The 16,605-nt window shown below is 44.6% G+C and overlaps 1 protein-coding gene across 3 annotated transcripts in view; it reads left to right on the top strand.

Moving 5' to 3' along the window:
* The window catches only part of LOC122209604 (CREB binding protein), a 124,640-nt gene that overhangs the window by 16,041 nt on the left and 91,994 nt on the right, over positions 1-16,605 (top strand). For 2 of the 3 annotated variants that reach the window (XM_042921610.1, XM_042921608.1), the window contains exon 2: positions 6,996-7,708. In XM_042921610.1, coding sequence (XP_042777544.1) covers positions 6,996-7,708 — 713 coding nt within the window. Of the gene's footprint in view, positions 1-1,596; positions 2,573-6,995; positions 7,709-16,605 lie in introns of those variants that run through there. The other variant, XM_042921609.1, reaches the window with a different exon arrangement.

Genomic DNA, 16,605 nt, shown 5'->3' on the forward strand with positions numbered 1-16,605 from the left:
CTGTCTCCCTCAGTTACATTATAATCCTTGGGGGGGCTGACTTTTATTCGAGTCTCAAATAAGCCCCGTTAGCCCTGAATGGAGCGAAGTCTCGAGAGCGAGGACACAGCCGCACCATAGGGAGGCCGGGAGGAGGCAGATTCCCCAGCCAAGTCTGCTCTGGCTCATGAGCAGATAGTGATTCCGAGGAGGGGAAGCACTTTTTTGTTCAATACAAGATCACTGTTGAGAATGAAGTAAAAACCTCATTATTCTGTGCTAATTAGTGGGTGGTGTATCTGCATGAAAAGCTTGAATCACTGAAGATTTTAGAAGGAATTTACTTTAATTATTTCCTAATAGTCATTGTAACAAAAAAAAAAAAAAAAAAAGTCTTTCGGGAATGTCTTTAAATGCCTAGATAAAAATTATTTGTAATGGTCTAAATGCTAATAAAACGGTGTTCTTTCTTTTTCCTTTAAAAATGTTTTAATTCTGCGTCGTTGAAGAGTTGTCCCATTATCCACGCAATCCCATGAATTTTCAAAGCAGAGTAAGCTTTAATTCTCCTAGAATTGTCACACATTGTTAGGGCTTTACCATAGAGAGGGGACTGTTGTTGAGCACGAACCCTGTGCCGGACATGGGGTGTCAGGTCCTTGATGTGCATGTGTCTTTTAGTCCTCACAGCGACCTCAGAAGATGGTGCCCTGACAGACAGTGACTAATATTGATGGGACCCTTATTGCTTGTCAGGCTAAGGGCTGTATCCACGTTGTACGATTTAATCCTTTCATCAATGATCCTAGAGGGAAGTGCCGTTTTCTTTTCCATTTTAGAGCTAAGGAAATAGTAAGGAGGTGTAGGAGGAGGAAGTGACAGATATGGGCCTGAATCAAGACCTCGAGGTACTTTTCTCACCACACCGGGCTGTGGCTCCTGCGTCGCGAGTGTCTGACTAATGTATTAATGACTGTGCCACGGGGGTCTCGAATGGTCTCCAGATCATCTAAGAATTAGAACCCTGTGAAAGTGTTTACCCTTCTGTCTTTGCCTCCTCTTTAGATATGAGCCTTTTCAGAATGCCTTGCCCGTTTGGATTAATTTTTGTATCCAGTTTTGTCTCGGGAATTAAAAATTCTTTTTGTAAAAGTTTCCAGGGCTGATGTATAAAAGTGCTGAGTGTTTTTAAGATTTAAGAGAAACATTTGAATAGTTCTAGTACGAGTAATGCCGAAAGAGACGTAAAGAAATTACGGAAAGAAAAACAAAAGCAGACCTTTTTCACTGAGAGTAAGGGCTGCAGAGAGCCGTGGGCGTGGGTGGGGAAGGCAGGGTATCTGTGGGAGGGGAGTTTCATGCTTGAGAGTAGAGAAACATGAACATGAAACAGCGTCTAAACTCTCACTCTTAGGTTTTTCCTCAAGCTAACATCTCTTATTCTGTGTTAATACCGTTTAATCTTTACATCAGCCATGGGATGGAGGGCCATGGAGGCCGAGGGGGAGCTGGAGGGAGAAGTAACCTGATTGGTCCCCTGCAGGATAATGAGGCTGCGGGAAGGGGAAGCAGGGTGGGGGAGAATTCATTATTGAATTTTGTTCTCTTTGTTTCTCTTTTATGAAAGTAGTCATAAATGTTAAGATGACTATTTTATATCTTTGGCTACACAAGGCAAGTGTTAAAATTGATACTGTGTATCCTGTAACTTGGGCACTCTTCTATGTAATTCACTCATTCCCTCAGCGTGAAGGGGTTTGTAGAGAGCCCGATTCACAGAAGCATTTTATGCAAGGCACTGAGTAGACACGATCCCTCGGTCATGGTCCTTAAAGCCTTGTGAATTTTAACTGGGAGTTGATCGTATGCTTTTAAGACTCAGTCATGTCTGCCGACTATAGAAGAGTTACTACCTCTGGCCAGTACAAGATTTGATCAACTCGATTGTGTACATTCGAAAGAAAAATCAGTTCTGCCAGTCGGAGAATTTGGGGCCCCGATTGCCATTGAAAGGAAAAAAATAAGGTGTTCCGACAGAAAGAGGAGAGTTCGAAAACCTGAGGAAGGATGTGTTTTGTGGATGATTGGCTCAGCTGCATCAGACTCTTCAAACAAAACTGTTTCCAGATGTTACAGGCTGGATGGATGGATTCAGCTACTTACCTGGTATTTGATTTGTAAAATGAAGAGCTTTTTTTCAGGGTACCTGATAGTAGTTCTTTACTTGTTTAAGATGAAATACTGACTTCTGATAATGGTGGATAAGAATGGATCTTAGAACACGTGTAGGATGCCTTGTCTTTCAGTGTTGAGAGGGGCTTGTTTCCTGGAGCAGGGTTTCTCTGAGCAGTCTAGAAGTGAAACATCCCTTGCGACCATGCTGGATGAAGACCTTCCATGCTGTGGATGTCCTAACTTTGTAGGAGTGTGACAGAGACCGGGAAGCCTATAGCTACCTTTTTCTCACATCAGCTTAATGAAAGGGACGGACTCTAGGGTGGCATCCGAAGAGCCCCAAGAGAGAAAATTCCGGTTGGCTATAGAGGCATGACAGGCGGGGTTTGCCGTGTGACAGAGAAGTCTCCTGCGAGAGGTGAGCCCCTGGAAAGCATGGTCCCATAAGTCTCATTCAGCCTCAGCTCTGTTCTCTCCTGGGTCGGTCCCCCGGTAACTTGGTAGAGAGAAGGGAACTTACCTGGGACTGGAAGTTATAACACTCAATCTTGAATTTTAGGAACTTCCGGTGATTCAGATTGGTATTGCCCAACCATTGTGTTGGGACACTGTGGTGTGTAGAAAGCATAACTGTGTATGTTGCAATATCCTGGCTTTCCTTCTTGACTCTCCGTTGTCAATTTTTTGAACTGGAGAATAGGGAACACGGTGACAGTAATGGTGAGAAGGGTGGTATTGTGAGTACGGATGGCCCTCCGCAAGCCGTCTTTATTTTATAGACTGTTGTCTATTTGGGTGTATACACGTTCATAAGTGTTGGGACTGGTAGGTGAGGACGTGAGTAGAATTAGTCAATTCTTTGTACAGCTGAATGGCTGGGAGATGCGTTTGGGCTGAAATAAGATGAGAAAAGTGGTCAAGGTGGACAAAATGTGTCAACCAGTACAAACCAAAAGTGAGCCCAAGACATGCTGCCTTGTGACACTTGTCAAAGTTGCGTGTGCATTTGGAGTAGAGGTATGGTAAACCATTAAAAAAAACAACAACCCCAAACTGGTAAATTTGAGAGTGACAGGATGGTGGGTGATTCCTTAAAGGTAAGATATTTAAAAGTTTTTGTGCAATATGGAATAAGAAAACCAGCATGTGCCCTGTTCCAGCTTTCTTCGTATAACCCTGGGATGTCGGCCCTGTTTCACACTCGAGGGAAGTGAGATGCACACGTGGAGCAGCTTGCTCAGGGACATGGGGCTGGTCGATTCAGCCAGGATTTGGACACGGGTGTTCCTTTTCCTTCCTCGTTGCCCATTCTCACACCGGAGTGGGGACCCTCGCTCTGACACTGCCGTGTTTATGCGTTCAGGTTTGTCTGCTCTGGTCCTGGCCTCGCTGCCCTCTCCTAGGAAAAGTGCTTCCAGACGCTTGGAAGAGCCAGTCAGGGAACTTCCGCAGGTTGTTCGAAACTTTAGATATTAAATATTTGGAGTTCATTTCCTTCTAAGGATTTACAGTGTTTGACACCGTCTCTTAATCCCCTCCCTGGGAAATAGAAAGGAAACTCGATCTCTGTCATCATGGTTCCTACTTGCTGGTTTAGATGTAGTTTCATTTTCATGTTCATACGTTGAGAAGCATTGCATTAAAACACACACACACACACACACACACTGGTTTGTTGGTTTCTTGGGTTTTTTTATTTGTTTTTTAAGAATGTGGAGTACGGGCGCCTTCCTGGCTCAGTTGGTAGCGACTGTGACTCTTGATCTTGGGGTTGTGACTTGGAACCCCACGTTGGGTCTACATAGAGATTACTTAAAAATGAAATCTTAAAAGAATACGGAATAAAAACGTGTGCGTGTGGCTAGAGTCTGGAAGGCAACACAACTTGAGTTACCTTGGAGAGTTGTTTTCTTTTTCCTTGATTTCATGTGTTTTTTTAAAAAAATTTTATTTGATGTGTTCTTTGTATCTGGAGACCTTAGTGAATCTCCAAATTCAGGACAACATGATGCCATAAGAGCTATGGAATGGAACCCACCAAACCACATCGAGATGCAAAAAGCCCTGATCAGTGATTGTGTCTCAGCTGTCTGTTGTATCCAGGAGTCAGCTCCTGTGTCTCTTCCTAATTACATGTCCTGTAATCTGGAGGAAGCAACCCCAAATCGAGGGACGTTCTACAAAACCAACTGGCCTGTCCTCTTCAAAAATGTCAGAGTTATGAAAGAACAAGCCTAAGGGACCTTCCCAGATGAAAAGACAAAGACATGACAGTGAGGTGCACTGGGGCCCGGAATTGGGCTTTAGACCAGGAGAGGGAATGTGATGAAGGGTGTTCATGAGACAACTGGTCACATTTGAGTAAGGGCAGTCAGTACGTTAAGTATTGGGTCAGAGTTCAATTTACTAAATTTCATAAATGTGCTGTGTTTTTGTAAAATGGTGTTCTTAGGAGATGCGTGGTCAAACACTTGGGAAGAAGGGCTCATACTGTCTGCAACTTGCTCTCACAGGTTCTACAAAAACTCTGTGTGTGTGTGTACAGTTGCAAGTAATTTCCAATTCCTTCTAGTTGGGTAGGATGAGTTTGATATGTATTAGAGGTGGTCTGTACATAACACGTATGTACAGAGAACTTTGGAAGCCGCAAAGAGGGACGGGTCCGCTCTGCAGGGGCAGCCTGAAGAAAGTCTTCAGAGTCACTGTGTTGAACCTGAGTGAGAGGGAGGGGTGTTGTGACCAAGAGAGAGAGCATCCAGAAGAAGGATTTCTGCGTATGACAGCCCACCGTGTTGTGGCTGGAAGGTAGGGCACATCAGAAGGTGCCAGGGGTTGCTCAGGGGCCACTCCTGATGGCCTGGTATGCCTTATGAAGGAGTGTGAACTTCATCCATAGACATGATGGCGATACCAAGATGCCTTCGGCTACACGTTTCATTAAACTTCAGCTAGAATGGCTTAAATGATAGGAAGTGTATTTTCTCACATCACAGGAAATCTGAAGGCAGGGAGGGTCCAGAGTTGGATAATTCAGCTTAGAGATGGCTTCATGAACCCAGTGTCTAGTTTTGCTGTAGCCCGTCCTTACTTAGTGTGTGAGTGGTGTCTCCTCTCCTGTCTGGGGAGGGAAAGGGAGATTTCTTCCTGAGCATGCCTTACTGTAAGGAAGGAGAACCTTGTCCAGAACAGTCTTGGCCAACTTGCCTTCAGTTCTCTTTGCTGGGATTGCATCCCTGCAAGAAGGTACTTGTGGTGGGTGGCTCTTGAGTCACTCTTGCTCCTGCAGCTGGGACGGTGTTGCCCTTCCTTAGAGGAACCTTGGAGCGGTCACGCGAGGGGCTTGCTGGGTCAGCAGTCTATCGGTCCTGCCGCCGTGGAGAAGACCCTTCAGTTTTTCAGAGTGGGGAGTGGGAGCGGGAGTGGCTGTATTTAAACAACGGAAACAGACGCATGCACTCATCACCCCCCCACTTTGACCAGTACCACTCTTTATTTTTGGCCCGTTGCTGTCCAGCCACTGCCCACGTGCACGTACTTCAGTTCTAATCTTACTTGACGTGCCATTTTACATACGATGTCATTTGCATGTTTTTGCATAACATGCATATTTTCCTACCTTTTTAGTCTTCGACATTATTTTAAGAGATAAGTAACGTTTTGTAATATTATACAGTAATTTATTAAACCTTCTGTTATTGTGGAACGGTAATAACGGCTAATACGATGGAACACTTAGCCCCACAGGCACTGTTGGTTGGAATGCTTTACGTTTATTAATTCACGTAGTCCCCACGAAACCTGTGAGATCTGGTGGCCATTATCACCGCCCCTCTCCCCCCCACCCCGTTTCCAGACAGAGGAAACCAAGGTGTAGAAAGTCGAGGGAGCTCAGAGCTAGTACGTGAGGGACTAGAAGCAGAGCTGGGCTCACAGGCAGTCGGGTCCTCGGTCTACCCATTGGGCTGGGCCGCCTCCGCACCTTGTCTGTACCGTGTCGATGCCACACACGCGGCCACTCGTGTTGTTTCCTACACATCTTGTCCTTTGTGCACGTGGCCAGGTGGCTTCGGGGTGAAGGAGGTGTGGTCGGTGAGGGACTGAGGGACGGAGATGACACAGAGGCCACACGAGAGAGAAATGGTACTTTGAGAGGGACTGGGAAATCCTGTGTGCTCATGCTTGGAGGTCCCCGTGCTGCCCGTAACCCCTCTCACGTCAGACAAGTAGTTGTCAGGTTGTTTTCTTTTCCTTTTAACTGTTCTTAGTTCCTTTACATGTCTTTAATTTCTGTAGCTTCAACACTGTGAGAACTCTCATATTCTGTTTAGGCTCGGGTTTTGTTTTGTTTTTGTTTTTCTTTAATAATTTACCGTTTAACTCTGTGATCACTTAAGGTTAGAGTTTAATTTCCCCAAATTGCTTTTCATCTCACCTGATGCCCATTTATCAGGGCACACATACATTCTCCAGAGCATTTTAACATAATTTGGTGAAGGTTTAATTGATTAATTTCCTCTAATTCCATTAATTTCCTTTAATTTGTATATCTACGTTTCTCCTCACACCACATGATTTGATTATTGTTTTAGAATATATGATAAAATCTGTAGGGCCGACCCTCCTCTCATCTCTGTTTAACTTCTCCTCCTTTGGCGTTTGAAGATTAGCCTTCCCTGTTTTATTTTCCCAAGTGAAGTTTCCAGTCATTTTAACGTTACTCTTAAGACGTGCCAGTGTTCTCGGGCGGTGCTCCTTTGGGTTAAGGTCATAGTGACATAATGACATTTGGAAAGCTCTTACGGTTGCTTAGTTTCTCATTTCCATTTCTGTTTAATTTCTAGATTTTGGATCATTGTTTGACTTGGAAAATGATCTTCCTGATGAGCTGATCCCCAATGGAGGAGAATTAGGCCTTATAAACAGTGGGAACCTTGTTCCAGATGCTGCTTCCAAACATAAACAACTGTCGGAGCTTCTGCGCGGAGGCAGCGGCTCTAGTATCAACCCAGGAATAGGAAATGTTAGTGCCAGCAGCCCCGTGCAGCAAGGCCTCGGTGGGCAGGCTCAAGGGCAGCCGAACAGTGCAAACATGGCCAGCCTGGGTGCCATGGGCAAGAGCCCTCTGAACCAGGGAGATTCTTCAGCCCCCAGCCTGCCCAAACAGGCAGCCAGCACCTCTGGGCCCACTCCCCCTGCTTCCCAAGCACTGAATCCGCAAGCACAAAAGCAAGTGGGGCTGGTGACCAGCAGCCCTGCCACGTCGCAGACGGGACCTGGGATCTGCATGAATGCTAACTTTAACCAGACCCACCCTGCCCTCCTCAATAGTAACTCTGGCCATAGTTTAATGAACCAGGCCCAGCAAGGACAGGCGCAAGTCATGAATGGCTCTCTTGGGGCGGCCGGCAGAGGAAGGGGAGCTGGGATGCCGTACCCCGCGCCCGCCATGCAGGGGGCCTCGAGCAGCGTGTTGGCCGAGACGTTAACGCAGGTCTCGCCGCAAATGGCCAGTCACGCGGGACTGAACACGGCGCAGGCAGGAGGCATGACCAAGGTAAGTGAGCTGAAGTGCTCTGAATGCTTCCTACTCCTGGGGGCGGGGAGCTTCTCCTTCCTAGCAGGTAACGCGGTAACAGGGGTGGGGGCTGGTGGAATGCGGCATGTTCCTGCCTCCTTCAGTCTTTCCCTCTGCACCTCAGATTTGGAGGAGGGAGAGTTGGTACCTGGAACCCAGAGAGAAAGATCTCTGCCCCTGTCCTTAAAGTGGGAATTCCTGGGGCGCCTGGGTGGCTCAGTCGGTTGAACGTCCAACTCTTGATTTCGGCTCGGGTCGTGGTCCCAGGGTCGTGGGATCGAGCCCTGTGTCGGGCTCTGCATTTAGTGTGGGGCCTGCTTGTGATTCTGTCTTTACCTCTTCCCCCTCCCCCACTCGTGCACGCTCTCTCTCTAAAATGCAGTACAGTAAGGTGGGAATTGTTAAAGAAGCCCGCAGTAGAGTAACCTGCACGCGAGGCAGTTGAGAACGTTGGGAAGGTATCTGGACTAATTGCCAGTTTTCAGCCCCTGAGGAAGATGTGTGCACATAGGACCGCATGGATGAAAGAGGCACCTTCTGCTGGGAATCAGCTTTGTGTTGCATCCCTGACTCTCGTGGAGGCTGCTCTATCCCGCTTTTACCCAGCTGACGGAGTTGTCGCCCGGTAGACCCTTTCCTTTTGACATTCGCCCGGCGAGCCAAGTGTCTCTTGTCCCAGTCCCCATTTTACCAGCAAAGAAGCTGCATTCCGGGCTGCTCAGCTGCCTGCCGTGAGGAGGCGGCGGAGCCTGGGCAGCTTGGGCCTTCGGGTCACAGGAGAGACTTGGGAGCTGTGGTCCCCAGAGTGGGGTCCGTGGGCCGGCAGGGGCAGCGTCTGCAAGGAGCTTGTTAGAAGCGCAGAGCTCCTGACTCGGAATGTAGGGTGCGGCCCGGCGCCCTGCGCTCTCCGGGGGGCCTGTGCAGGCTGGGCTCTGGCTTGTAGCCACCGGCCTGCAGTGGGCAGCGGGCATGCAGAGTGGCGGCTGAACTCGGAGAGCAGGGAGGGGAGAAGCTGGGGAGATGGGAGACGGGACAGGAAGGGGGCAGGCTGATTCTCAGTGAGGGAGCAGGCCCCGCAGAGGCTCCCAGACGAAGGCTACTCAGCGGCGGCCACTGGAGCACCTGTTTCAGGCAGCATTTGGAACAGCAGATTCTAGAACAGTAGAATCGTTTGGCTGTTGCTTGGATTTGAGCCGTCCAAATAAAGGAAAAGGAGAAGTAAGAGTAGCACGCAGTCTCCCCACAAGGCTCACGGGGGCATTGGGAGAGGCACGGGAAACCCGAGGACTGTCTTAGGTAAGGAGACCATTTTTTTTTTTAACTTGGGAAATAAAAATGAGATAGAGTTGACCATTGAACAACACAAGTTTGAACTATGTGAGTCTGTTTATACGTGGGTGGTTTTTTTTCCATAAACACAGTACTGTAAATGCATTTTCCTTATGATTTTGTTATAACATTTTCTTTTCTCTAGCTGGCTTTATTGTAAGAAAACAGTATATAATACATATATGTAACATACAAAATAAGTGTTAAACTACTGTTTATGTTATTGGCAAGGCTTCCGATCAGTAGTAGGCTATTAGTGGTTAAGTTTTCAGGAAATCCAAAGTTCTATGCCAATTTTCAACTGGGTGGGGGTCAGAGCCTCAGACCCCTGCATTGTTCAGCAGTCACCTATAATTCCAGACATTAAAATTGCATTTCTCTCTCTTGGAATGTTGTTAAAGGGGAATGTGAAGTTCACTTTTACTTGTCCCTGGCATTTGCAGAGGACACCTGCATTCTAGAGGTCGGTTGAGAAGAGATTTCTGTGGGTTAGGGCTCATGGTCCGCTTGATGTTTGCTCTGTCCCAGTTCACTCATCACTCCATGCTGCACCATGGACTTAGAAAACAGTTACTTTTTTTTTTTTTTTTTGAGAATGCAGAGGGTTTAATGCATGGGTTCTCAAAGTTTTTGGTCGTAGAAGTCTTGGATAATCTTAACCACTGTTGAGAGATTTCTTTCAAATGTGCACTATATCTGTCAATATTCGCCACATTAAATACTGGAACAGAATTTTGAATACCAACCACACGTTCCATTAGCCATTAAGCACAGTGGTATCACATGGTATCCCAGAGCTTCTGGAAAATGCCTCTATGTTTCTGTGAGAGAATGAGATTTAAAAAAGGCAATAATGTCTTCGTACTTTATGAAGTAGTTTTGACGTCAAGACCCCCTCCCCCACAGAAGGCCTCTGGGCTCTTTGATCATACTCGGCGAGCCGCTGATCATGCTTATTCCTAAAAGTTGGGCTTGATACACCAACACGCGCCGTTCTCATGTGTAAATACATGGATGATTTTTTCACGTCTTCGAGGTCTCCTGGATAAGTCAGATTTCCAGTGGTCTCGTGTGTCATAATTTGTTTTTATAGGGTTTTTTTTTCTCGTAAAATCTGGACAACTTAACATTCAGTTGATACGGCTCTTAAGAATCTGTTATCTCTGGGATCCTTACAGTTCATTTGTTGAAGAATCCGGTGGTTTCGTTTATTCGTTCTGGTAGGTTTCCTGTAGTCTGGGCTTGGTCGGTCCATCTCTTGTCATCCCATGCTCCTCTGGCTGCCCCGAGTTTTCATTCCTTTGTGCAGAGTGATCTTTCAGACAGCCCTTCTCGAGTGTTCACTGTGTGGAGAGGAAGCCGCATTGGTGTTGTGGAGACTGCCCCCTCTGTGCCCTGCAGGAACAGCCTCCCAAAGAGGCTGACAGCAAAGGAAGGACTGGGACTGGTGTTTTTTGGAAGGTTGTCATGGCCTTTGGGTGGAAACAAAAGAACAGTGATGGACAAATAGGAAGAGCAAGAGACGAGCGCGTTTTAAGCCAAATAGGACTTAACAAAAAATTTTTACATGTTTTTATTATTTTTGAGAGAGAGAGAGACCAAGTGCATGGTGGAGGGAGGGACAGAGAGAGAGGGAGACACAGGCTCCAGGCCGGTGGGACTGGAACCCATGAACCACGAGACCATGACCTGAGCCGAAGTTGGGATGCTTAACCAACTGAGCCACCCAGGCGGCGCCCCCCCCCCCCCCCCATAAGATTTTAAAATGCACACGGGGAAAAAGAAATTTTTTAAAAAATAGTGTTGTTTTAAAAATGATCATTACAGGGGCACCTGGGTGGCTCAGTTGGTTGAGCATCCGACTTCGGCTCGGGTCATGATCTCGTGGTTCTTGAGTTCAAGTCCCGTGTCGGGCCCTGTGCTGACAGCTCAGAGCCTGGAGCCTGCTTCAGATTCTGTGTCTCCCTGCCCCTCCCCCACTCATGGTCTGTCTCTCTCTGTCAAAAATAAATAAACATTAAAAAAATAATAAAAATAAAAAAATAAAAATGATCATTACAAAGGAAACACAAATTTCCTACGTGGCTCATTTGGTTAAGCATCTGACTTGGGCTCAGGTCATGATCTCAGAGTTCATGAGTTCAAGCCCACATTGGGCTCTGCGCTGTCAGCATGGAGCCCACTTGGGATCCTCTGTCTCCCTCTCTGCCCCTCCCCCATTCTGTCTCTCAAAAATAAACACTTAAAAATTTTTTTCCTGTAAAATAATTCAAATAATAGAAGAGGTCAGCCTCGTTTCTTACAATCACTTCTATTCAGTTATGTTTAGCACATACTGTTTGTTCATTAGAAATGGAACCAAGCTACATAAGCACTTTGCTGTTTTACGTAACAGTACATACCCTGCTTACCTTTCCTTGTCAGCGCGCACAGATTTTTCGTTTTCCTACTGATAGCAAAGTATTCCATTATTTGATGCACTGTAATTTATTGATCTACTCCTCTCATGGTGAACATTTGGATTGTGGTTTTTCATTAGTATAAACACAGCTGCAATGAACGTATCTTTGTGTAGGTATATCTGCATACATTGTGGGATAGATTCGAAAAGTAAGGTTACTGGGTCAAAGGCTGTATTAAAAATTTCATTTCTAGAAAGTAATCAGGTATGTGGTTTAACAACAAACCACCAAAAAAGGAAAAAAAAAAAGGCTAGTGCTAGAGTAAGAACTGAAAAGTTGATCTCCCTTAAATTTTGACCTTTGGTTCTCCCAAAGTTTCTCACCAAAGACAACTATTTCTTAACTATCCTTTTGGGTATGATTTGTGCAGAGAGAGGCGTGTGTGTGTGTGTGTGTGTGTGTGTGTGTGTAGATATCTCCCCTAAACATAAAGACTAGTATAGTACAGCAGTGCCTGAGTGGCTCAGTTGGTTGAGCATCTAACTCTTGACTTTGGCTCAGGTCATGATCTCCCGGGTCGTGGGATCGAGCCCCTGCATCATAGCACAGAGCCTGCTTGGGATTCTCTGTCTACTCTCTCTCTGCCCCTCCCCTGCTCAAGCTCTCCTGCCCCCTGCTTCAAATAAATAACATTAAAAAAAAAAAAAAGAGTAGTATAGTATAACATCTCTCTCTCCCTCCCTATATGTATGTATGTATGTATGTATGTATGTATGTATGTGTGTATAAATACATGTACCTATTTCCTGCCACTTAATAATGGAAGTTGTAAGTTCCATGTTGGATCGAGCTCACTGGGTATGGTATTAACCCTGATTTGGAGGGATGCCTGAGTGGCTCAGTTGGTTAAGTGTCTCACTTTGGCTCAGGTCATGATCTTGCAGTTTGTGGGTTCAAGTCCCACGTTGGGCTCTGCACTGACACTCAGCCAGAGCTTGCTTCAGATTCTGTTTCCCTCTTGCTCTCTGCCCCGCCCCCTCCTCTTCCTCTTCTTCCTCCTCTTTTTCTCCTCCTCCTCCTCCTCCTCCTCCTTCTTCTCTCTCTCTCTCTCTCTCTCTCTCTCTCAAGTAAATAAACATTAAAAATAATAATAAAAATTTTAAAAAGTCCCTGATTCAGGTATATCTTAATTTATTTGACTAATGCCCTAATGGCTGTGCGTTTAGGTTGTTTACAGTGTTTTGCTGATAATAACAATTTTGATTTATACATACATCTTTGTACAGCTGAGGGTATCTGCCAGATAAATCCTTAGTAGTGAAACTTCTTGATTAAAGGATACTTACTTTGTTTTTTAACTTTATTTATTTTGAGAGAGTGAGAGAGGGGGAGGGGCAGAGAGAGAGGGAGAGAGAATTCCGAGCAGGCTCCATGCCACCAGCATTGAGCTCAACACAGGGCTTGTTCTCATGAACCGCCAGATCATGAACTGAGCAGAAATCAAGAGTTGGATGCTTAACTGACTGAGCCACCTAGGCGCCCCAGGATACATTTTTAATAAGCATATTATCAGATACGCTCCATAAACATTGTACACATTATGCCCTCACTAAAAGCAGATGAGTCTGTCCCCCATGTCCTCTCCAACACTGACAGTAAACATCCTTTTACTGATTTGCCCTTCTCTTAGGCAGAAATGTCTTTTCCTGAGTTCCTGGGCATTTATATTGTGCCCATATTCTCTGTTAGTTTTTCTGTTGTTTCCTTTTTTTCTTGTTGGTTTATATTCTTAATATTCTTTGTATATTAAAAATTAAAACCTTTTAATAAATGTAAGTTTTTTCCTCTTTTCTATTTGCTGAAGTCTGTTTTACCAGACGTATGGGTACTTAGGTTTTACAGTTTGATAGTTCTATGTTTTTCACCAAATAAATGGATGTTACCAGTTTTTATGGAAACAGATTTATCCATTTTTTTCCTCTGTGTCTTTTGGGTTTTATATCACGTTTAGGAATGCTTTCCCTGTTACAAAATTATGAAATATTCTCCTGTATCCTTTTCCCTTAAATCTTGGATCTTTAACTCAGAATTGCTTTTGGCTTGAGTGAGATGTAGAGATCTAGCTGTATGTTTTTTCCCAAATTACAGTTGTCATCCCAGTGCCATTTACTTAGATATCGCTGGTCCAGCTTTCTCCCCAGTGATGTGATATACCATTTTTATTACTTTTTACTCATTTTCAAGTATACAGGGCTTGGGTCCCATTCTGGACTTTTGTTTGCTTGTTTCATTGATCTTTGCTTCTCCTGTGCCGGAAGCATAGCATCCTACCTGTATAATGAACTTTAATCCATGACGGAGGTGGTTGCTCTTCCTTCTTTTTTAAGCATCCAAAATTGGCTTTGCCATTCTTAAACTCTTCTAGATGTGTCATTCTCAGCCCTGTGTGCACGTCAGAATTACATGGGGAGATTTGTAAAAATATGATGTCTGAACCCCGCTGCAGACCAGTTAAGTTAGATTCTCTGGGGTGTGGCATGAGCGTTGATTCGGTTTCCGGTTCTTCAGAGAGCAGTCAGGGTTGAGAAGTGCTGCTTCAGATCAACGCTGTTTTTCAAATTCCTAAAAACAAGCAAAAACTGTGGAATTTGATGGGGACTGTATTGAACTTTGTGAATCATTTAAGAAGGAATTTGACATGTTAAATTTTAAGTTTTATGGCTTCCTGAGTCCTCTTACCCTATCCATACTATAACTTGTATGGATAACAGGCTGCGTTTCATGCAGTCTTCTGTTGCTCAGAAGCATTGTATGGTTTTCTTTATATAGGTAATATGCCTTTTTTATTAAGTTTATTTCTGCACGGATTGATGGGTTTACTGTTGCTTTCGATGAGTTATTCTCTTTCATTACCTAACCGACTACTGTTTTAGTACAGGAGAGATACTGATAGACACGTGTCGCTTTGGTAATCTGGCCACTTTGTGGAATTCTCTTATTTATTCTAATGCTTTTTCAGATGTTTCTCGTGGGTTTTCCCAGTGGACAGTCATCTTTTGCATTGTTGATACTTTCATCATCTTGCCAGTATTTCTACCAATGTTTATGTCCTTAGACCTCTCTGTCTTGGATCTGATTAGAGGTGTGTCTAGTATTTTATTATTAAGTATAATGTGAGTTTTGGTTTGGAGTCATTTTAAATTGAAGTATAACTGAATCTTCATTTATTAGTTTTTGGATTTTATCAAATTCCTTTTTAACATCTGTGATGATTATCCTGTGATTTTTTTCTCTTCTGTTTTATGTATGTGACAGATGATCTCAGTAGGTTTCCTAACATCAAACTGAGCCATCTTTGTAATTGTGAAATTAAAAGCTGATATATTGCTAAATTTTATTTGCTAGTCTTTCATTTAGAATTTTTACTTCTCATTAATCACTAGTGACATTGATCCACGTTCTTTTTTGTGTTTTGTCAGGTTTTGATACCCATGTCCTGTTCACTTGGTCAAAGTGAATTTGGAAGCCTTTCACATGTCTTCTCTAAATGGTTTGGCATTTGAATAATCTATTTCTTGAGGATTTGAGAGACTTCACCTGTACAACTCTATAGGTCTAAAACTTTTTTTCCTGGGGGCTGACCGAAGATCTTTGACAACACTCTTGCTATCTTCTATAGATCTGGACTTTTTAGACTGTTGGTCTCTTTGATCAATATATTTTTCTTTAAGAAAGGTCTAAATTTACTCAATTTTGAGAAGAACTCAAAATATTTACTTTTATTCTCATAAAAATATATAAAGTGGGTAGTATGTAGTATTTCCATGTCACACATTAAGAAATAGAGGAACACACGAGTGCCTGGGTGGCTCAGTTGGCTAAGTGTCCAACTCTTCATATCACCTTAGGTCTTGATCTCAGGGTTGCGAGTTCAAGCCCTGAACTGGGCTCTGCACTGGGCATGGAGCCTATTTAAAAAAAAAAAAAAAATCTTTGGGGTGCCTGGGTGGCTAAGTCAGTTGAGCATCTGACTATTGATTTCAGCTCAGGTCATGATCCTGGGGTCATGGGGTCGTGTCCTGCATCAGGCTCCATGCTGAGTGTGGAGCCTGCTTGGGGTTCTCTTTATCTCTCTTCCTCTGCTCCTCCCCCACACTTACTCTCTCTAAAATAAAAGTAATAATAAAATTTTTTTACAAAGTGGAGGAGCACGGAGTGGAGAGAAGGAAGGAAAGTTGAATAGTTTAGCACAAGTCGTATAGTCAGTGAGTGGCATAGCCAGAACTAGGTCCCACAGTTTGGCTAAAGGTCTCTGTGTCACTAACCTGTGCCTCTGTTCCTGGGTCAGTTGTACAATTTGTATCTTAATAGAAATTCTTTCCATTTCAGGCTTTAATAATTTTAGACTTTCTTGATGTTTGTGATTATTCCCACTTTCTTATTCCCAATTTTGTGACTCTTCAAGAAAATATTCAAAATAGAAAATATAGGGGCGCCTGGGTGGCTCAGTAGGTTAAGTGTCTGACTTCAGCTCAGGTTGTGATCTGGCAGTCTCTGAGTTCGAGCCCCACTTCAGGCTCTGTGCTGACACCTCGGAGCTTGGAACCTGCCTCAGATTCTGTGTCTCCCCTCTCTCTCTGCCCTTCCGCTCTCACGTGTTTGTTCTCTCTCTCTCTCTCTCTCTCTCTCCCTCTCCCTCTCCCTCTCCCTCAAGTATAAACATTAAAAAAGAAGAATATTTCTTAAAAGGTTTTGGTAAATTGGTAATTTCTCGTGAACTGGTCATTTGGTGAATGGCCTGATGCTGTTGAGACCCTCTGTGTGGTCGGCCTGTCAACTTGGCCATCAGAATAGATCCAGCACTTTCTACCTTTTAGGGTGTCTTTGTGCAGTAGCAGGTAACCCCTCGTCCCTCCTGGGCAGACTGACTTCAGTTCGGAAGGAGTGACCTTGAGGCTGGGGGAGGGAGTTGTGCGAGTGGCCAGTGGTCAGTCCCTTGCCTGTGTCCTCCCCTGCCCCCAGCTCGTCCATCATGTTTTCTTTCTTGATGTAACCATTTGTTTTCTGTTCTAAAATTAGGGGTACCTTGGGGCACCTGGGTGCCTCAGTCGGTCAAGCATCTGACTTCGGCTCAGGTCATGCTCA

Source organism: Panthera leo, chromosome E3 (genome assembly GCF_018350215.1).
Source record: "Panthera leo isolate Ple1 chromosome E3, P.leo_Ple1_pat1.1, whole genome shotgun sequence".
Lineage (NCBI taxonomy): Eukaryota > Metazoa > Chordata > Mammalia > Carnivora > Felidae > Panthera > Panthera leo.